The sequence below is a fragment of the Eschrichtius robustus genome, chromosome 18, assembly GCF_028021215.1.
Source record: "Eschrichtius robustus isolate mEscRob2 chromosome 18, mEscRob2.pri, whole genome shotgun sequence".
NCBI lineage: Eukaryota > Metazoa > Chordata > Mammalia > Artiodactyla > Eschrichtiidae > Eschrichtius > Eschrichtius robustus.
Window position 1 is genome coordinate 25,407,498 of NC_090841.1, and position 22,507 is coordinate 25,430,004.

The 22,507-nt window shown below is 36.4% G+C and overlaps 1 protein-coding gene across 4 annotated transcripts in view; it reads left to right on the forward strand.

The window, feature by feature from the left end:
- The window catches only part of VWA8 (von Willebrand factor A domain containing 8), a 372,416-nt gene that overhangs the window by 18,934 nt on the left and 330,975 nt on the right, over nt 1-22,507 (forward strand). For all 4 annotated transcript variants that reach the window (XM_068526337.1, XM_068526340.1, XM_068526339.1 and 1 more), the window contains exon 2: nt 3,743-3,820. In XM_068526337.1, coding sequence (XP_068382438.1) covers nt 3,743-3,820 — 78 coding nt within the window. The remainder of the gene's footprint in view (nt 1-3,742; nt 3,821-22,507) is intronic.

A 22,507-nucleotide genomic window follows, 5' to 3' on the forward strand; every position in this document is an offset into this window, starting at 1 on the left:
TTTAATTTTACAGAGGTCAAATGTGGGCTATGGGTACGGATTAGATGACTCAGTCAAGTGTAGCATGGTAACAGCAGATGGCCAAGAACCTAAGCATTTGAGGCAGGAAGGGCAAATGCCTAACCCCTATGAATGTCTTTTTCCTCTTTGCCTACAGCAGACGTGGCTAATTGATCACTGCCCTGTTTCTTAATGAGTCCAATTTCCATTGTGATTTCTTCTTTGGGTTTTTTGGAAGCCTGTTTCTTGATTTCCAAATGTTTAGAGATTTGCCAGTTATCTTTTTGGTACTAAGTTCTAGTTGAATTCCATTTTGATCAGAAAGCATACTTTGTATGATTTTAGTCCTTTGAAATTTATTAAGACTTGCATTATGGTGCAGCCGAAGATCTAGTTTGATGAATGTTTCATGTGCATTTAAAAAGAATATGCATTCTGCCATTGTCGGGTGTAGTGTTCTATAAAGGTCATTTAGGTTAAGTGGTTAATAAGGTTTTCAGATCTTTACTTCTACACTTGGTCTTAGCCAAAAGGCCAAGAACTGGTTGTTTTTATTTCTATATCCTTCTTTTTTTTTTTTTTTTTTTTTTTTCTACTCTTCCATCACTTACTGAGAGAGATATAGTAAAATATCCAGATATGATTTTGAATTTTTCTCTTCCTCCTTTCAGTTCTGTCAGTTTTTGCTTTATGTTTATTCCCCAGCTCCCTTTTTGCCAGTCACCACCTTAGGTTTGCTGTCTTCCCCCACAAAGGGTCACAGCTCCTTTCAGAAGTTATTCTAAATACACTCACTCTCTCTCCTTGCTCTCTCCTGGCCCCTTCAGGCCCAGTGGTGGCAATGGCTTTCTGTTATTGCTAGTCCCAGGGTACTGCACCATCCTTGTTGGTTTTCCCAAACTTTACCCATACCTTCATAAATGGTTCCTTTATTATTCTCTCCTCAGTTATTCATTTTGAATGGACTATCAGTTTCTTGCTGGGCCCCTGATTGATAATGGATATGTTTAGGAAAAGCATTTCAGTCAATAGGAAAATCCAGTGCAAAAAGAAAAAGCCTGAAATGAATATATGTCTGACATGCTCAAGGAGTAGCAAAGAGACCCACGTGGCTGGAGTAGAATAAGTGAGGAGGACACTAGTAGGAGATGAGCTCAGGAGGGAAATGGGGTGCCAGATCAGAAATAGCCTTTTAGGCCATCGCAAAGATGGGGGTTGAGCAGAGGAGTGGCATTACTTGGTTCCTGTTTTCTTATGATCACTGTGGCTGCTCTGTTGAGAATTAACTGTAGGGTGCAAGGGTTGAGACAGGAGATCTGTAAGGGGGTGAGAGGTAATGCTGTTTAAATGAGAAAATGAACTTAAGTAGTAAACCCCTACCTGGCTTGGGTCAGCATTGTGGTGGTAGAGGATGTAGAGAGAAGTGGGCAATACTACATATATATGTAGTGCAGAGTCACTACAGTTTTCTGATGGGTTGTGGGAGAGAAAAGTTAAGAATGGCTGCAAGATTTCTGGTCTGAGAAGCTGGAAGGATTAAGTTGCCATGAGTAGAATTGGGGAATACTGTGGGTGGAACACACACAGATCAGAAGTTCAGTTTTGAATATGTCAACTTGAAGCTGACTGTTAGGCACCTCAGAGTCTGTTGGTATCCATGCTTCGAGTTCTGTGGTCTGGATTAGAGATATAAATTTGGGAGCAAGCAACATATTAGTTGCACTTAAAGGCATAAGACTAGATGAGCTCATCAAGGAGAGGTTATAGATAGAAAAGAAAAGAGGCTAGAACCGGCCCTCCGCACCCAGTGATCAGAAGTTGAGGAGAGGAAGAAAAGGCAAAGAAGACTTGAGTCATAATGAGGTAGGAGGAAAAGAGAGGAGGTGAGAGGGCAAGGAGGAGAGGGCAAGGAGAGAGAGAGAGAGAGAGAGTGGTGGAATCCCTGTGGAGTGAGTCGTGATTGGACGCAGGGCTCTGACTCCACTCCAGAAATCACAGTGGTCAGCTCTTCCTGCTACCTGTACCCTGGCAGCCAAGCTGTGGCTAATGACATAGGCTTGGCCAGTTCAATGTTCCTGCCCATGACTTTGAGTCATGAGGGGGTTGTGCAAAGGCTGCAGGAACAGTTTATTTATGGCAGTGTCCTTTTTATTAGAAGATATATCTGAAGACATTAAGGATGAAGAATCATGACTTTTGCATCTTAAGGTAGTGTGTTTCCAACTTTCCTACAGGTTTGAGAAATATCAAAATAAAATGAGAGAAAAAGTTGCCCTTTGACTGTGTTGTCCCACAGTATGGATCTAATGGTGTCTGGGGTGGTATCTCAGTGAGTTTATCCTGGGGTGTGACTTTGACTGTGCTTCCTGTTGCCTTCCCTAACATATTGTGGACTAGTTTCTGAGCCTAGGTCTCTTCATGATGGGTTCATGCTTCCTGTGAGGTATTTCATAGAACCGCTGTAACAAAAACCCCAATGTCCTCATACTAACCCAGTTTGAGATGGAGTTTCTGTTACAGTAGTTCTGTGAAATAGCTCACAGGAACCATGGGTTACTTAGAGTCAAGATTAAATGAAATAACATAAATAAATATGTCTATAATAGTATTTGCCAAATAGCTGATACTCAGTATTAGCTGATGTCTAGACTAATTCAGAGGAAAATTCCTTTGATTTACACTCTAAATGTATGTGCATTCTGTATTAGAAAGTATACCTGTGTTTTACACAATGTTTCTACTTATCTCTTAATTTACCACATACCTGTAATATATTTCTTCATCTATAAAAACTTTTTTTTCCATAGATTTACAAATTTCCTCATTTATAAAGTCTCTGTCTCACATATTTGGGGAATGTGTAAAGGACTTAGAAGATAGTAATCATTCAACAAGTGTTGGCTGTTGTTAGTACCATGATTTAAGGCCTTATTCTCCAGGATACCTCACTAGCTCAAAACTGGCAGTGTTGAAAGATGTGTTTTACACAGCTACTTTTTCTAAGTGTTTTTGAGCCCTTTCCAAGTGAAGTTCCAGTTGCAGATGGGATCAATATGTCTATTTTGCTGTTGGAGAGAGCAAAGCAGAGATTGTTTGGTTCACTCCTGCACTTTAGAAGATCAACCAGAAATTAATGTTACTTTAATAAATTAGAACCATGTAGAAGTGACTGAGAGCTTTTGCTCTGTTTTGCTTGTTTCATGTAGGAATTCTTGGCATATATGCCACTGGGGCTTTGCTCTTTTCATGTACCTAGAAATGTTGAATTTGGGAGTTATGTTGCTAGAGAGCTTGAAGTTGTATGTAGTAAAAATAAGAACCTATAAAGATGTAAAAAGGTTGCAAATACATGTTAAAGATACCACCTTATGGGTGCTTTGGATGATCCTAAACAAAAATGCATCCTTCTGTATTGTTGACTTTATTAGTATTGCTATTAATGAGAAAATAAAGCTGGTTAATATATTTTATAGTATTTCACCGTTTTGCTAAAATAGCATTTAAAAAGTGAATTTCACCAACACTTCACTTCTTCTTTATATATATAACTTATACTATGGATACTAGTTGTACAGCATAGTGCCTGACATAGACAGGTGTTTCTACGGATGCCCAACACAGACAGATCTGTGGTACACACATCCCTCTCTGTAGGTCAGGACAATCATTGTTGCAAAAGCCATAGTGTGTTGTTTTCTTACTTGTCTCTTGTAATGGTTGTGTTTCTGTATTCTCTTTTTAGGTGATACAGTTAATATTGGAGATGTATCCTACAAGTTGAAAACGCCTAAGAGCCCGGAACTTGTGCCACAGAACTACTGTAAGAAACAATCATTTATTTTATGAATTTGTCACTTTGTATCACTTCATCCATGAATATTTCAGTAAAATATTTATTTTTCCACATATTGCTGTTTCTGTTTCAACTGAAATAAAATTTATACTTAATAAAATGCACAGATCTTAAGTATTCATTTTGATTAGTTTTGACAATTTTATAAATGTGTATAACCACCAAGATTGCTTTCATCACCTCTGAATGTTCTCTTGTGCCCCTTCCCTGCTCTCCTGCTCTCCTGCTCTGGAAGCCACTGTTCTATTTTCTACCATGGTAGATTAGTTTTGCCAATCTAATTCGTTCTTCAGCTTTCTATAAATAGAATCATGTAGTATAGTTTTTTTTGCGGTGTGTATTTGGTTTCTTTCCACCGAGAATAATTTTGAGGTTCATCCATATTCCTGTACCGATCAGCTTGCTTTTAATTGCTGAGTAATATTCCATTGTATAAATATACCATAATTTATTTGTTCTTTTGTTGATGGACAGTTGGATGATTTCCATTTTTGGACTTTTATGAAAAAGGTACTGTGAACATTCCTGTACAAGCCTTGTAGTCATAAGTTTTCACTTATCTTAAATAAATAACTAGGAGTTGATGTGTCATAGGGTGGATGCCTGTTTAACTTTACTAAACATTGCCAAAAAGTTCTCCAAAGTAGTTGTACTATTTTACCCTTTGACCAACAGCAGTGTTCCACATCCTTGCCAACCTTGCCATCCTTTTAGATTTTACTCATTCTACAAAGTGTGAAATGGTAACTCATCATGGTTTTTGTTTTATAACAGCTGTATTGAAATACAATTCATGTACCATAAAATTCACCTTTTTAAAGTGTACAACTCAGTGGTTTTTAGCATATTCACAGAGTTGTGCAACCATGCCACTATCTAACTTTAGAACATTTTTCATCAAGTCAAAAAGAAACCTCACACTCATTAATAGTCACTCCCTGTTTCGTCCTCCTCCTCTTCCCCCTGCTGCCCCTCTAGCCTTTGGCAATCATTAATATACTTTCTATTTCTTTGGATTTGCCTATTCTTAACATTTCATATAAATGGGATCATATAATACATGGCCTTTGTGTTTGGCTTATTTCACTTATAATGTTTTCAAGGTTCATTCATGTTGTAGCATGTATCAGTGCTTCATTCCTTTTTACAGCTAAATAGTGTTCAGTTGTATGGATATACCACTTTTGGTTTATTCATTCATCAGTTTTGGGATATTATGAATAATGCTGCTATAAATATTCATATACAAGTTTTTATACAGATGTATGTTTTCAGTTTTCTTGGATATGTGTCTAGGAGTAGAATTGCTAGGTTATATGGTAACTCTGTTTAACATTTCCAGGAATTATCAAACTGTTTTCCAAAGAGGCTGTACCATTTTACATTCCCACCAGCAATGTACGAGCGTTCCAGTTTCTCCATATCTTCAACACTTATTATTGTCTGTCCTTTTTATTGTAGCCATCTTCATGGGTATGAAGTGGTATCTCATTATTGTTTCGATTTGAATTTCTCTAATGACTCACGATCACTTCTTTGCTCAAAATCATGTCAATTCTTTTCTCAAAATTCCTTAAAGCACTCTAACACCTTAGGAACAAAGGTCAATCCTTACCTTTCATGATCTAGTCTCAGCCTCATCTCCTGTCACTGTACTTCCCCTATTCTATGTTCCAGTCATTGGGCACAATATAAAATAATTTTTTGTTCACTCTTCAGATTCTTTCAGTAGACAATGTGCTCCTTGAGGGAGAATATCTCACTTTCATCCAATACAAATTTCCATTGACTCTACCTCCTAAATGGCTCTGCGATCTGTCCTCTCCACTCTGTCCCACTTCTCTTTTACTGTATTTTTTTTGAGGTTTTTTCTGTTGGCTTTTTTTTTTTTTTTTTTTTTTTTTTTGGCCATGCCACACGCATGCAGGATCTTAGTTCCCCGACCAGGAATCAAACCCATGCCCCCTGCAGTGGAAGTGCAGCGTCTTGACCACTGCACCACCAGGGAAGTCCCTTGAGTTATTTTCTTAGTGGTAATCCTAGGGGTTATAATTAACAGTTTAACTTAAAACAAACTTGTTCATATTAATACTAACTTAATTTCAATAGTATATAAATACTTCGTTCCAGTATAGCTCTGTTCCCTTCTACTTCCTTTGTACTATTATTGTCATACAAATTATAGCTTTATATATTAAAAATCTAGTGACACAATTTTATAATTATCATTTTATGAAATTGTCTTTTAAATCAGATAGAAGAAAACAGTTACAAACAAAAATATGTTTATATTGTTTTTACATTTACATATATAGTTACCTTTACTGGGATGCTGTTGTGTGGATTTGAGTTACTGTCTAGTGTGCTTTTATTTCAGCCTGAACGAAGGACACTCTTTAGTATTTTTTATAGGGCAGATCTGCTAGAGATGAATTCTCAGTTTTTATTTGTCTGGAAATTTCTTAATTTCACCTTTACTGTTTGAAGAATTCTTGGTTGACAGTTTTTTTCTTTTCAGCACTTTGAATATGTCATCTTACTGCCTCTGGCCTCCATAGTTTCTGATGAGAAGTCAGTTATTAATTTTATTAAGGATCCCCTCTATGTGATGAATCACCTTTCTCTCTGCTATCAAGATATTTTCTCTTTGTCTTTGTCTTTTGATAATTTGACTATGATGTGTCTGAATGTGGTCTCTATGAGTTTTCCTACCTGATGTTTGTTAAGCTATATATACTATACTTTCATTTACATCACATACCCTTTGTACTATTGTCAACATATATTTTAATTCCATATATGCTAAAACACTATGATATTTATTGTCATTTTTGCTATAACAGTGATATTTATTGTTGTTATTTTTGCTTTAAACAATAATAGAATTTTAAATAAAATAAATATATAGGTGCAAAATGAAGATAGTTTTAGAAGCTTTTAATATTTTTCCATATTTTAATGCTTTATACTGCTTTTTATTCCTTTCTGCAGATTCAGGCATACATCATCTGAAAGCATTTCCCTTTAGCCAGAAGAGTTTCTTTTAGCATTTCTTTTAGTATGTTTGCTAGATATGCATTCTCTCATCTGTTGTCTGTCTTAAATTGTGTTTATTTTGCTTTCATTTTCAAAGCATTTTTTTGTTATTGTTGGATATGGAATGCCAGTTTTTTTTTCTTTTAGTACTTTAAAGACATCATTTCATTGTCTTCTGGTTTCTATTGTTTCTAATAAAAAGTCAGCTATAATTTTTGTTTTTTGCCTGTTTGTAACTTGTCTGTTTTCTGTATCTGCATTTAAGATTCTTTTTTTATTTTTTATTTTTCACCAGAAGTTTGGCTTGATGTACTGAGGTACGGTTTACTTTGAATTTATCTTTGTTGGTTTCTCTAAGCTTCTTGAATCTATGGGTTAATAACTGTCATCAGTTTTGGTAACTTCTTGTCCATAACTAAGTTAATTGATTCTCTCTTCTGTTTCGTATGTTCAATGTTAGTCCCGTCTGATGATTCATTCATTTCGGTTAATATATTTCATTTCTACCATGTTCATTTGGTTTTCCTTTTTTTTTTCCAATTTTTTGGCCACGCCGCCCCACATGCAGGATCTTAGTTCCTCCACTGGGGATGGAACCCACGCCCACTGCAGTGAAAGCATAGAGTCTTAGCTACTGGACTGCCAGGGAAGTCCCTAGTTTTCCTTTTTATTTTTCATCTCTCGTGCTTGAATACGTGGATGGGAAAGAGTTGGTGGTAGGTGCAGATTTTCTCTGTTGCTGGGACTTCTCATCATGCCAGCCCATGTATGGCCATTATAGGTTTGTTAAAAGTTCAACTTGTTTACCCTGACACATCTATGGCAGATTCTTCCTCCTCTTGCCATTCTACCAGGGATGAAAGTTAGCTGTGTGTCTCTTCTCTCCTTGAAAGGGCTCATTACTTTCTATAATCTAGTTCATTTAGATTTCTTTGTATCCTTAGCTGTATGATGGATTTTAAGAAACTGTGATTTTTGTAGATTAACTGGTTTGTCCTGGTTGTTATTATGTTGGAAGTGAAATTCTCTTGCAATTCTCGCCATCCTAACTAGAAGTGGGAGTCAGGAATATTTATTTTTGATGTTCATTATTTAATGGTTATGCCTAATCATATTATTTTAATAGACAGGTTTTCTTTTCTAGGGGTGTGACTAATGGCTTAATTCTTTAACAAGTTGTTATACTTGTCTAGAGAAAAATTAACAAAATAGATCTATAACATCTTACATGTCATAGGTACGTGATAATTGAAAAAAAAAACCCACTCATTTTTCCTGATTTCTGGGTCTTTTCTCATTATGAATGTAGCTAATTTTTTATAATAAACTTCAGATGTGAAGAATAATATCTGCTCTTGATAGACAGTAAGAAAAGTGCTATATAGTTTGAGTTCTGTAGGGAAACAACTACTTGGTGGGGGGAAATTATGTTTAAAATTTTGACTGTACTACTTTCTAGTTGTATGAATTTCTTTCCTTCCTTCCTTCCTTCCTCCCTCCCTCCCTTTCTTTCTTTCTTTCTTTCTCCCTCTCTTCCTCCCTCCCTCCTTCTTTCTTCCTTCCTTCCTTCCTTCCTTCCTTCCTTCCTCCCTCCCTCCCTCCCTCTCTTCCTTCCTTCCTTCCTCTCTTTCTTCACCCCTTCTTCCCTTCTCTCCTTCCCTCCTTCCTTCCTTCTTTCTTTCTTTTTAGATGTGTCAATTTCCATAGTCATTTAACTGCTCTGAGTCTACTTGACTATATGGGGATGATCATTTCAACCTCACTGATATATTGTAAAGATTAAATCAAATAGCATATGTGAAATATATACGATAGTGCCTGGCACATAGTGCTGAATACATATGAGTTCCTGATACAACCATTTCCCCAGTCTCCTGATTCTTGTTCCTTTTCATTTTCCATTATCCCATGCCTGTGACACTATTGAGTATGGGGATTACTAAAGGCTGCTGTGCTTCTGCTTAAGAGATATGCTAAAAACAGTTTCATCTTCATTCAGTCTTATCCCTAAAAAATGAATCTGGAATATATTTCAGCTGGATTTAATTTTGAATTTGCCCTCAGTTAGGTTGTTTGCAGGATCACCAATGTTGGTAGGCTCTTCAAATACGCTTCAGTTTAAAAAGATCAAACTTAACATATTTACAGTGTGGAAAGAATGTTGGCCTTTTCAGTCTCACGTAGACCTGAAGCATGGTCATTGCCTGATAGCTATCAACAAGGGATAGCATTATCCATCCCTTCTTTTAACAACTAAGATGCCATAGTCTCTTGTCTGGGGTCTGCTGAAGTACTTTGTCATAATCACAGATACTTACGCATTTTGAGGATCTTCTTATTCAGTGAGAGAATTAACAAGACTGTCTGTACTAGCTTCAAGAATTCAAGGGATCCTAGTAATAATATCAATTTAAAAACTTGTAAGCATGTGCTTTGAATGAATGTATTCTCATACTTTGCAAATGACTGAGGGACAATACAGTGGCTGGCTCAGACCAAGTCCCAAAGTGTAAAAGGTATCTGTTCCTAAATATAGCAAAACTCCCATAAATTGTCACGAAAACCCCCCAGAAAAACAAAGAAAAGCCCTCAACATTTTCTGGTATACATACTTTCAATTTTTATCATTGTTTGCATGCATCTCTTATGTAATCAAAAGTTTTCATTTCTTTTGTGTTTCATTATTAGTAGCTTACCCTTTGAAATATATCAGAAGAGAGTTTATATTGAAATCAGCTGGATGGTTTGTGCCTGCTATCCATTCATCATTGTTCCTACCATATATCAAGAGGATGATAGCATATGTTTTACCCAACAGTAAATTGTTATATTGCCTCTGCTAGTCTTTCTTACGAGCAACTGTGCCATTTGTAAGAAAAAGACTGTTGGGCGTTTTTTAACTTGAAATAGGAAAAGTGGCCAAGCTAATTCAACCAAAATCTCACATATTCACATAAGTATTATGTGGTTGCTACACATTGATTAGACAGATATATTGTATAGCAAAATATAACATGTTTTTATGCATCTATTTACTGTATTATGTTCAAATACAGTTCTTAGAACGTTTTCTCCCTCTCTCAGGGACTATTTCCAGAATGGGAAAATTACAGTTCTTTGGCTTCATTCTTGCTATTACATGACTGATTAGAGATTATGGGTTTTGGCCATGAGAGAACTTTGATGGATATTTTTCTCCCTAAGAGTTATTTTTAAAAATATGTTAAAATATTTTGGAAATGGTGTTTTGTTGAAGTTTGATACCCTATTACTTTCCTTCCTGTATTTATGCTTCATTTTAGCTTTTTGCCTTTTGGATATTTAATATTTTGAAATGAGACATAAAATGATAGACTTTTATTAAGGAAAGGAACTTTAGCAATTATTATCCTCTCTGGAACTCATTTTATAGTCAGGAAAGTTAGGATCACAAGAATGAGGTCAGAAGACTAATTAATTAGTTGCAAAACCCAGATTTCCTGACATCCGTTTGATTTTTCTTTTATAGTCTGCCACAGTGTCTCTGGCGGCTTTCTTTAGAGTAAGTCCCGCGATGTTAGAAAACTCTTTTGGAATTTAAAAGTGTGACGGATTATTGAAAAATATTGAAATAGTTGAAGCATGGCAGTTTTATTTTATCTCTATCTTAATTAAAGTTACTATTTAGAGCATTGAAAAATTCAATGTATTTTGTATTATACAAAATATATACAATATATATATTGTATAATACAATACAATTGTATTATATATACAATACAATACAATATAATACAATACAATTATTGTATTTTAGTAATGAAGAAATAAAAGTCACAACGTTGAACTATGATCCCTGATATTCATATTTAGCATCTATTTAATGGAATGGTAGAAATCCTGCTAACTGGCAGAAGCTATAGACTGGAGGTATTCTTAAGTGGAAGTCTAAAATTCAACTAAAAACCACGCAAAAGCAGTATTATCTCATCAAAGTAAAGTTTCTTAATTCACTGACCATTTGATTGAGATAATGAATGCTTATATTTTGTAGTCAGTTGTCAACTTCTCATTTGAACTGTTTATGTCTTCACAGCATTGGGCACAGCAGGACATCTTTTTAGCTCCAGTATCTAGCCCAGTGTCTGGCATATAATAGACATAAGAGTTGGACTGTTCTTTAGTTTTTTTATTATCTAGGTCTTGTTACCTCCTGCCTTGACCATTATAACTTCCACTTATCATCTGAGTCCTTAGTCTCTTACCTGCAAGTGTTGAAGTGGATAATTGAAGCTTTTTTGCCTTTTTGTATAAAAACCAGATCTCAAGGCTTAGTTGAAATTGGCAGCTGTTGAAAAGGGGTTCCTTCATGTTTTTGTGCTTGAAGTTAAACGATATTGTATCAAAGCTGGTATTTCTTCCAAGGTTTGACTTATGAAGTGGTGCTCCAAGGTAGCAAGTTTTCAAGAGATGACTTTAAACCTGACCTCAGAATTATATTTCTGCTTCCTTACATAATCCTCTTGTTGCAGTCAGTGAACCAATTATATGTGAGGTCATTTAAGGTTTACTGGACACACTGAACTCTTATCTAAGCAATTAGGGCCCATAAAGATTTACTGCAAGAATTACAGCATTGTGCTCTTAAAATGGTGAGTTTGGGCATAATTAACAGGATGAGAGTTTTTTTAGGGGGGAAAGAACCTTTGTCTTTAGTTTGTAAATGATTTTAAGAGGTTTGAGAAATTCATCAATGTTATAAATGACAGAATAGCATGGAAAAGCTATGTCACTTTTGTGTCAGGGTAGATAATGTGGAACAATCACTGCAGCTACTTGTCAGTTTTAATAAATTAGTGACAGAGGTTACACAAAAGGCCTCCAGGGAGGTGTTACCTCAGATTCCCTTACTTAATCCTCAGTGCTTGAAAAACAATCTGAGAAGCAAAGCCTCCAATCCTTAAGACTTGCCTTATTTTTACTAGTGTCCTAATTGCCTCTCATTACATGAGAATTTACTTTGGAAAAGGATTTCATTTGAGATTTCTTTAGATATATTTTTAAGCATAGAGTCCTCAAAAGGAAGAGTCCCACCAACTTTTAAAGCTCCTGAACATGCCCTGAAGTTTCCTCTGGGGTCTCTATAGCAGTGTTTATTCAGTGCCTAGTTTTTCTTTAATCTTCTTTCTCCCAAGTACCATATTGAAGATGACTTAAAGTTTATTGATGTGTTTTATTGCTTTTTATTTTCTATTTAATGACTGTTGTTGCTTTCTGCAACTTTCATTGCAGATGTACAGTTTTTGAGCTAGGTAGTATGTTAAATAGGCTTCTTTGGATTTACCTGGCAATTTAACCACCATTAATGACATTGTTTAAATGAATTCAAGTACTAAACCCCTAACTTAAAAATCACATTTTCAATGCATATATACATATATGATAGGCAGAGGTTTAATACCCTTTATATACAAATATAGCATATAAATTGATGAGAAACATCATATGATCCAGTAGAAAATAGGCAAAGGGTTTAAATAGGCATACTACAGGACGGGAAATCCAGATGGCCAATATGTGCATATGTACATATGTTCTAACCCTGCTTAATAGTTAGAAAGATGCAAATTATACAATAAGATAGCAATATTCATACATCATCTGGGCCAAAATTAAAAGGAATTATAATGTCCAGTACCTACAAGGTCGCAGGGAAATGGCATTTCGTACATTGCTGTGGAAGAGTGAGTTCATTTGACTTCTTTGGAAAGTAATATGGTAATAGCTATTAAAATAAAATATCTTCTGGATGTAGCAGTTTCTTTATTAGAGTCTATCCATTAAGGGAAAAATCAGCACATAAAAAAGATATTTGTACACAATATATATTGAAGCATTTTGTTGTTTTTGATAGTGACAAAAACTAGAAGCAATCTGAGTATATCAGTAGAGGAATAGTTGAATAAATTATTTTACAGATATATTCTGGAAACTTCTGCAGCTGTTAAAAAAGAATAAATTAGATTTATATCTGTGGACCTAGAGGGTGTCCATATGATGTTGTTAAGCAAAAATGGAAGACTGCAGAGTAGTATATAAAGTATGACACAATTTTTGTTTTTGCTTTAAAAAACAAACAAACTTGGAACACCCTTTGCAGGTGTATTATATGTCTCCCTGTACACAGAGAAAAGTGTGGAAGGCCGGACTCCAGGCTCTTTGACTTCTTTCTGGGGCATTGGGTTAGGAGTAGGGTTGGAAATGGAAGGGATCATTTAATTTTTCTTTTTACATTTTTGGATTTTTTTCTTTGTTATAGTAAGTATATATTAGACTGTAACTTTAAAAAAGCTATTAAACTCCCATGTTTAAAGTGAAACTTTATTAAATTAGAGAATACATCCATTATAACTGCTTTTTCTGTGATCTGACTCATACAAATAAAAAGTTAATGCTTTGTGTTTAAAGAATTTGACAGGACCTAAAAATTCTTGCTTCTTCTGAGATGTGTTCATAACTAAAGGTCATTCCTTGATCTCATTTTATGTTTTTGATTATTGCTGTCTTGTCATGAATATGACTAGCTATATTAAGACCAACAAAGTTGTCTTTTGTAAATTATCACAATTTAGCAATAGTTTATGGATAAGCATTTTAAGAGGCTGATTTGCAAATTGAATTTGGGGTATTAAATTGTGATCTATTGATTAGTCAGAATATTCTAATATATGTCACCCATCAAATTGCTACTTTCTCTGTGTATCACAGTTCTTTTCTACTTCCAGTATGGCTATGATTACTTTGCAATATGGTTTTTCAAAAGAAATATAACTGTTTGTTCCTATCACAAAAACAAAACATCAATACAAAAACTTGGGAAACACTGAAACAAAGGATAAAATGCAAATCATTCGTAAGCCTAATTATAAGCACTGTTAACATTTTAATTCTAATCTTTTAAAAAATAGTGTTATAAGTGTAATTTACATACAACAAATTGTACATACTTAATGTACGACTCTATAAATTTTGATATATGTATGTAACCATGAAATATCACTAAAATCAAGATAATAATCAAATAAACTCATCACTCTGAAAGGTTTACTTATGCCCCTTTATAATGTCCCCTGGTTCCTCCCTTTTCTGGGAATCACTGATCTACTTTGTAGACTTATTTGGATTTTCTAGAATTTTATGTAAATGTAATAATACAACATGTGTTCTATTTTTGTCTAGCTTTTATCTTCATGACCTAATGGCCTCCCAAAGACCCCACCTGTGAATACTATCATATTGGCAGTTAGGATTTCAACATATGAATTTTGGAGGAACACAAACATTCAGTCCATAACTGTGGTGGACTGAACGATAGCTTTGTCATATTTTGGTATTCGGGTAACACTGATCTCATAGAATGAATTGGGAAGTATTTCCTCCTCTTCCTGTGTTTCCCTATGCAAATACAAGAAAATTTGCATAAATACTCTTATTCTAACACCTCTACACAAAAAATGTATAGCTTGATACTTAATGTATATGTATATGCTCTGATTTATTTAATGTATATTGAAGTATTTTTCCAATTTTAAGAAAAACTGAATACCTTTTCTACGCTCAGTACTGTACTGGACAGTATTCTACTTCTCATTTAATTTTGATTACAGCTATCTGTATTAGATCAGTCCCATCAGCCCACTTTATAGATTAGTGGTTTATATAAGCTAAGGCTTTATATGTATGCATTTTTTTTCCTTTGACACCTTCAAAGGATCTTATTGTACTTATCTTTGTGTTCTTGGTGCTAAGCATATAGAAGATCCTGAATAAATGTAACTGTGTGAACGATTTAATTTCTTAGTTCAGTTAGCGCATGTGGTAAATAATGTGGACTTTGATTCTAAACATATTGTATTATGTCCCTTGCTCCCCTGTTTTTCCCCTTGATGTCCATTATATCCTAGTAGAGAGTGATACACGGTAGACAGGTCACAGTTTAGTAAATGAGCGTGCACTTGCAGTGAGATTAGTTGTGATTCTTTTGAAATCTCTCTTGAGATGGTAATGCATGCCCTGAGTGTGATGAGCCTGGGTTCAGATTATCTCTGAGCAATCTTATAGGATGACGCTGGTGAATAAAATGTAATGTCTTGGGAAAGCACCTCACACAGGCTGTACTAGTTAGGTAGGTTCCTTTCTCGCTTATTTTTTCAGGGTGGGCTCTAGGTGCAGAAGTAATTTGAGTGTAAACCCAGAAGCTCATTCATGACCACTGAGTCCACACCTTGCAGCCTGCTGTCCAGGGTGCACACCAGGTAGAGGACTGTGCAGGTGAGGATGGGCTTTTAATATCCTTCCACACCTAGTTCTCACTGTCTGAGGGACTGGACAAGGTGCTTTACCTATAATCCTCACAATAACTGTACTCAGTAAGTATTATTACTGCTCTTTTGAAAATAAGGAAACTTAGGCCCGGGAGATTCAGAATACTTGTCCAAGGACACTGATAAAGGACAGGATGAGAAATCACAACTAGGTCTGTTTGGCTTCAAAGGCTTTTTCTTTCCATTATATTATGTTGCCCCTTGGGATATTAAGAAAACGTCACTAGTTTTTATTTATTTATTTATTTTAACGTCTTTATTAGAGTATAATTGCTTCACAATGTTGTGTTAGTTTCTGCTGTATAACAGAGTGAATCAGCTATATGCATATGTATATCCCCCTATCCCCCCTTCTTGGGTCTCCCTCCCACCCTCCTTATTCCACCCCTCTAGGTGGTCACAAAGCACCGAGCTGATCTCCCTGTGCTATGCAGCTGCTTCCCACTAGCTATCTGTTTTACATTTGGTAGTGTATATATGTCAATGTTACTCTCTCACTTCATCCCAGCTTACCCTTCCCCCTCCCCGTGTCCTCAAGTCCATTCTCTACGTCTGTGTCTTTATTCCTGTCCTGACCCTAGGATCTTCAGAACCATTTTTTTTTTTTTTTAGATTCCATATATATGTGTTAGCATACGGTATTTGTTTTTCCCTTTCTGACTTACTTCACTTTGTATGACAGATTCTAGGTCCATCCACGTCACTACAAATAACTCAATTTCATTTCTTTTTATGGCTGAGTAATATTCCATTGTACATATGTGCCACATCTTCTTTTTCCATTCATCTGTTGATGGACACTTAGGTTGCTTCCATGTCCTGGCTATTGTAAATAGGGCTGCAATGAACATTGTGGCACATGACTCGTTTTGAGTTATGGTTTTCTCAGGGTATATGCCCAGTAGTGGGATTGCTGGGTCATATGGTAGTTCTATTTTTAGTTTTTGAAGGAACCTCCATACTGTTCTCCATAGTGGCTATATCAATTTACACTTCCACCAACAGTGCAAGAGGGTTCCCCTTTCTTTACACCCTCTCCAGCATTTATTGTTCGTAGATTTTTTGATGATGGCCATTCTGACCAGTGAGAGATGATACTTCATTGTAGTTTTGATTTGCATTTTTCTAATCATTAGTGATGTTGAGCATTCTTTCATGTGTTTGTTGGATATCTGTATATCTTCTTTGGAGAAATGTCTAGTCTTCTGCATGTTTTTGGATTGGGTTGTTTGTTTTTTTGATACTAAGCTGCATGAGCTGCTTGTATATTTTGGAGATTAATCCTTTGTCCGTTGCTTCATTTACAAATATTTTCTCCCATTCTGAGGGGTGTCTTTTCGTCTTGTTTACAGTTTCCTTTGCTGTGCAAAAGCTTTTAAGTTTCATTAGGTCCCATTTGTTTATTTTTGTTTTTATTTCCATTTCTCTAGGAGTTGGGTCAAAAAGGATCTTGCTGTGATTTATGTCTTAGAGTGTTCTGCCTATGTTTTCCTCTAAGAGTTTGATAGTGTCTGGCCTTACATTTAGCTCTTTAATCCATTTTGAGTTTATTTTTGTGCATGGTGTTAGGAAGTGTTCTAATTTCATTCTTTTACATGTAGCTGTCCAGTTTTCCCAGCAGCACTTATTGAAGAGGCTGTCTTTTCTCCATTGTATATTCGTGCCTCCTTTATCAAAAATAAGGTGACCATATGTGTGTGGGTTTATCTCTGGGCTTTCTATCCTGTTCCATTGATCTATATTTGTTTTTGTGCCAGTACCATACTGTCTTGATTACTGTAGCTTTGTAGTATAGTCTGAAGTGAGGGAGCCTGATTCCTCCAGCTCCGTTTTTCTTTCTCAAGATTGCTTTGGCTCTTCAGGGTCTTTTGTGTTTCCATACAAATTGTGAAATTTTTTGTTCTAGTTCTGTGAAAAATGCCATTGGTAGTTTGATAGGGATTGCACTGAATCTGTAGATTGCTTTGGGTAGTATCGTCTTTTTCACAATGTTGATTCTTCCAATCCAAGAACATGGTATATCTCTCCATCTGTTTGTATCATCTTTAAATTCTTTCATCAGTGTCTTATAGTTTTCTGCATACAGGTCTTTGTCACCTTAGGTAGGTTTATTCCTAGGTATTTTATTCTTTTTGTTGCAATGGTAAATGGGAGTGTTTTCTTAATTTCACTTAAAGATTTTTCATCATTAGTGCATAGGAATGCAAGAGATCTCTGTGCATTAATTTTGTATCCTGCTACTTTACCAAATTCATTGATTACCTCTAGTAGTTTTCTGGTAGTATCTTTATGATTCTCTATGTATAGTATCACATCATCTGCAACCAGTGACAGTTTTACTTCTTCTTTTCTGATTTGAATTCCTTTTATTCCTTTTTCTTCTCTGATGCCTGTGGCTAAAACTTCCAAAACTATGTTGAATAATAGTGGTGAGAGTGGACAACCTTGTCTTGTTCCTGATCTTAGAGGAAATGTTTTCAGTTTTTCACCATTGACAATGATGATGGCTGTGGGTTTGTCATATATGGCCTTTTTTATGTTGAGTTAGGTTCCCTCTGCCTACTTTCTGGAGGATTTTAATCATAAATGGGTGTTGAATTTTGTCAAAAGCTTTTTCTGCATCTATTGAGATGATCATATGGTTTTTATCCTTCAGTTTGTTAATATGGTGTATCACATTGATTGATTTGCATATATTGAAGAATCCTTGCTTTCCTGGAATAAACCCTACTTGATCATGGTGTATGATCCTTTTAATATGCTGTTGGATTCTGTTTGCTAGTATTTTGTTGAGGATTTTTGCTTCTATGTTCATCAGAGATATTGGCTTGTAGTTTTCTTTTTTTGCGACATCTTTGTCTGGTTTTGGTATCAGGGTGATGGTGGCCTCGTAGAATGAGTTTGGGAGTGTTCCTCCCTCTGCTATATTTTGGAAGAGTTTGAGTAGGATAGGTGTTAGCTCTTCTCTAAATGTTTGATAGATTCGCCTGTGAAGCCATCTGGTCCTCGGCTTTTGTTTGTTGGAAGATTTTTGATCACAGTCTCAATTTCAGTGCTTGTGATTGGTCTGTTTATATCGTCTATTTCTTCCTGATTCAGTCTTGGAAGGTTGTGCTTTTCTAAGAATTTGTCCATTTCTTCCATATTGTCCATTTTATTGGCATATAGTTGCTTGTAGTAATCTCTCATGATCCTTTGTATTTCTGCTGTGTCAGTTTTCACTTCTCCATTTTCATTTTTAATTCTGTCATTTCTATTTGAGTCTTCTCCCTTTTTTTCTTGATGAGTCTGGCTAATGGTTTATCAATTTTGTTTTTCTTCTCAATGAAGCAGCTTTTAGTTTTTATTTATCTTTGCTATCGTTTCCTTCATTTCTTTTTCATTTATTAGTGATCTGATCTTTATGATTTCTTTCCCTCTGCTAACTTTGGGGTTTTATTGTTCTTTCTCTAATTGCTTTAGGTGTAAGGTTAGGTTGTTTATTTGAGATGTTTCTTGTTTCTTGAGGTAGGATGCTATTGCTGTAAACTTCCCTCTTAGAACAGCTTTTGCTGCATCCCATAGGTTTTGGGTCGTCGTGTTTTCATTGTCATTTGTTTCTAGGTATTTTTTGATTTCCTCTTTGATATCTTCAGTGATCTCTTGGTTATTTAGTAGTGTATTGTTTAGCCTCCATGTGTTTGTACTTTTTACAGTTTTATTCCTGTAATTGATATCTAGTCTCATAGCATTGTGGTCGGAAAAGATACTTGATACAATTTCAATTTTCTTAAATTTACCAGGCTTGATTTATGACCCACAGTATGGTCTATCCTGGAGAATGTTCCATGAGCACTTGAGAAGAAAGTGTATTCTGTTGTTTTTGGATGGAATGTCCTATAAATATCAATTAAGTCCATCTTGTTTAATGTGTCATTTAAAGCTTGTGTTTCCTTATTTATTTTTATTTTGGATGATCTGTCCATTGGTGAAAGTGGGGTGTTAAAGTCCCCTACTATTGTGTTACTGTTGATTTCCCCTTTTATAGCTGTTGGCATTTGCCTTATGTATTGAGGTGCTCCTATTTTGGGTGCATAGATATTTACAGTTGTTATATCTTTTTCTTGGACTGATCCCTTGATCATTATGTAGTGTCCTTTTTGTCTCTTGTAATAGTCCTTATTTTAAAATGTATTTTGTCTGATATGAGAATTGCTACTCCAACTTTCTTTTGACTTCCATTTGCATGGAATATCTTTTTCCATCCCCTCACTTTCAGTCTGTATGTGTCCCTAGGCCTGAAGTGGGTCTCTTGTAGACAGCATATATACAAGTCTTGTTTTTGTATCCATTCAGCCAGAGTGTGTCTGTTGGTTGGAGCATTTAATCCTTTACATTTAAGGTAGTTATTAATATGTATATTCCTATTACCATTTTCTTAATTGTTTTGGATTTGTTATTTTAGGTCTTTTCCTTCTCTTGTGTTTCCTGCCTAGAGAAGTTCCTTTAGCATTTGTTGTAAAGCTGGTTTGGTGGTGCTGAATTCTCTTAGCTTTTGCTCGTCTGTAAAGGTTTTAATTTCTCCATCTAATGTGAATGAGATTCTTTCTGGGTAGAGTAATCTTGGTTGTAGGTTTTTCCCTTTCATCACTTTAAATATGTCCTGCCACTCCCTTCTGGCTTGCAGTGTTTCTGCTGAAAAATCAGCTGTTAATCTTATGGGGATTCCCGTGTATGTTATTTGGTGCTTATCCCTTGCTGCTTTTAATGTTTCTTTTTTGTATTTAATTTTTGATAGTTTGATTAATATGTGTCTTGGCATGTTTCTCTTTGGTTTTATCCTGTGTGGTACTCTCTGTGATTTTGGACTTGATTGACTATTTCCTTTCCCATGTTAGGGAAGTTTAGGAATATAATCTCTTCAAATATTTTCTCAGATCCTTTCTTTTTCTCTTCTTCTTCTGGGACCCCTATAATTCACATGTTTTTGCGTTTAATGTTGTCCCAGATGTCTCTGAGACTGTCCTCAATTCTTCTCATTCTTTTTTCTTTATTCTGCTCCCTGGAGGTTATTTTCACCATTGTATCTTACAGCTCACTTATCCATTCTTTTGACTCAGTTATTCTGCTATTGATTCCTTCTAGAGTATTTTTAATTTCAGTAATTGTGTTGTTCATCACTGTTTGTTTGCTTTTTAGTTTTCTAGATCCTTTTTAAATGTTTCTTGTATTTTCTCCATTCTGTTTCATAGATTTTGGATCATTTTTACTATCATTACTGTGAATTCTTTTTCAGGTAGATTGCCTATTTTGTCTTCATTTATTTGGTCTTGTAGGTTTTTAACATTTTTTTTGTCGTTTCTTTTTTTTTTTTTTTTTCTTTTTTGATGGGTGGTGCTGTATCCCTGTCCTACTGTTTGTTTGGCCTGAGACGTCCAGCAGAGCAGTTTGCAGGCAGTTGGATAGAGCCGGGTCTTGGTGCTGAGATGGGGACCTCTGGGAGCCCTCACTCCAATTAATATACCCTGTGGTCTGAGGTTCTCTGTTAGTCCAGCAGTTTGGACTCAGAGCTCCCACCACAGTAGCTTGGACCCGACCTCCGGCAGGGAACCAAGATCCTGCAAGCTTTGTGGCGTGGTTAAAAAAAAAAATTTAAAAAAAAAGAGAAACAAAGAAAGAAAAAATGGAGCAGTACAATATCAAAGAATAAAAAAACTAAATAAAATTAGAAAGATAAAAAATATATTAGGAAAAATAAAATATAATGGAAACAACTGCAAAAAGGTAAAATAAAACCACAACAGAAAAATGAGAAAAAAAAAATGGATGGGGGTAGTAAGCCAAAAGGAGAGAACAATAACAAAGTATAAAGAATAAAAAAAAAATTAGAAAAATAAAAGATTTATTAGGAAAAATAAAAATATAAAAGAATCAACAACAATGAATCAACAAGGTAAAACAGAAACCAAATCTAAAAGAGGAAAAAAGAAAAAAAAAAAAGTCTTGCTATGGGGGCAGAGTTTAGGCAGGGGTGGAACTTAGGGAGGGACGGGGTTTAAGGTGGGGTGGGATCTAGGCTGGTGGGGGGGGGTGCCTTTTGAGCATAGGGCAGGGACTGGGCGGGGCCTAGGCGGGGTGATGTTCTCACATGGGGTGGGTCCTCAGCTTAGGACCTGCGGGGAAGGGGAGAGGCAGCAAGTTGAATGGAGCACCTGTGAAGTGTGGAGTTCCAGAGTTTGGAGGTAAGGCCCTGGGTGAGTGTGTGTGGGTGGGGCTTAGGCCCAGCGCCTTGGAGGGGGTCTCAGAGGGGGTCTCCAAGTTTAGAGGTGGGGCCCTGGGGGCTGTGTGTAGGGGCGGGGCTTGTGCTCTGCGCAGCAGGAGGGAGGCTCTTTCCCCCACTTTCTCCCCCAGGATCTCCCCCGTTGCTGCTGGACCCCTAACCGTGGGTGAGTCTAGCTGGGTGTAGGAACTTCTCCCCTTCCCCAGCCACCCTTCAGGGGTGCTGGTTCCAGAGGTCCAGACTTTACTTTTCCTCCCCCTTCCCTCCCTCCTACTCCCTCAGAACCCACGTGGCTGGAGGGGGCCTAGCTTGGCAGAGGATCAGGCCTGGGATCTCAGCAGGTTCTTGGGGGTCTACCTGGGCAGAGGAAACCTGGCCATGCTCCCTTTTGATCCTCTGCCCTTCCAGTGGTTCCCCAATTTCCCCCTTCGGGCGTCGGATCCCTTCCCTTCCCCCAGCTGCCCCTCACGGACGCCAGTCCTGTCCAGCCTCCACTTCTCCCCCTTCACTCCTCCCACACCCCATGTCCTACCCGGTTGCTGGGGGCTTCCTCCTGTCCCCTTAGGTGTCTGTGGTCCCCCACCAGTGCCTGGTAGGTGCCCTAGTTGTGAGGAGACGCAAATTCCACCTCCTCATAGTACACCGTCTTGACTCTGCACCCCCTGTCACTCATTTTGAAGGATTTATTAAAACTGAATTTGAGCTCTGCATAATTTTCTGAAATTTAATCTTTACATATATGACAAATTTGAGTCTGTGGAGGGAGAACACTATAATTTATGTTCCTTTAATATAATTATTGTAAAGCCCTTGAATATGCCTGGCCAAAAAAATAGTACCTATTTTTTTGAAACAAGTATTGGCTAGGAATTGAATAGGGAATTTAGCCTAACTTGAACCAGATGTTTTATTTTTACAAAGAGAAGGAAATCCTAGAATATAGGATCAAGCTCTCTGGTATTACTCTGACATCGGTTTATCATTACATGGATTCTT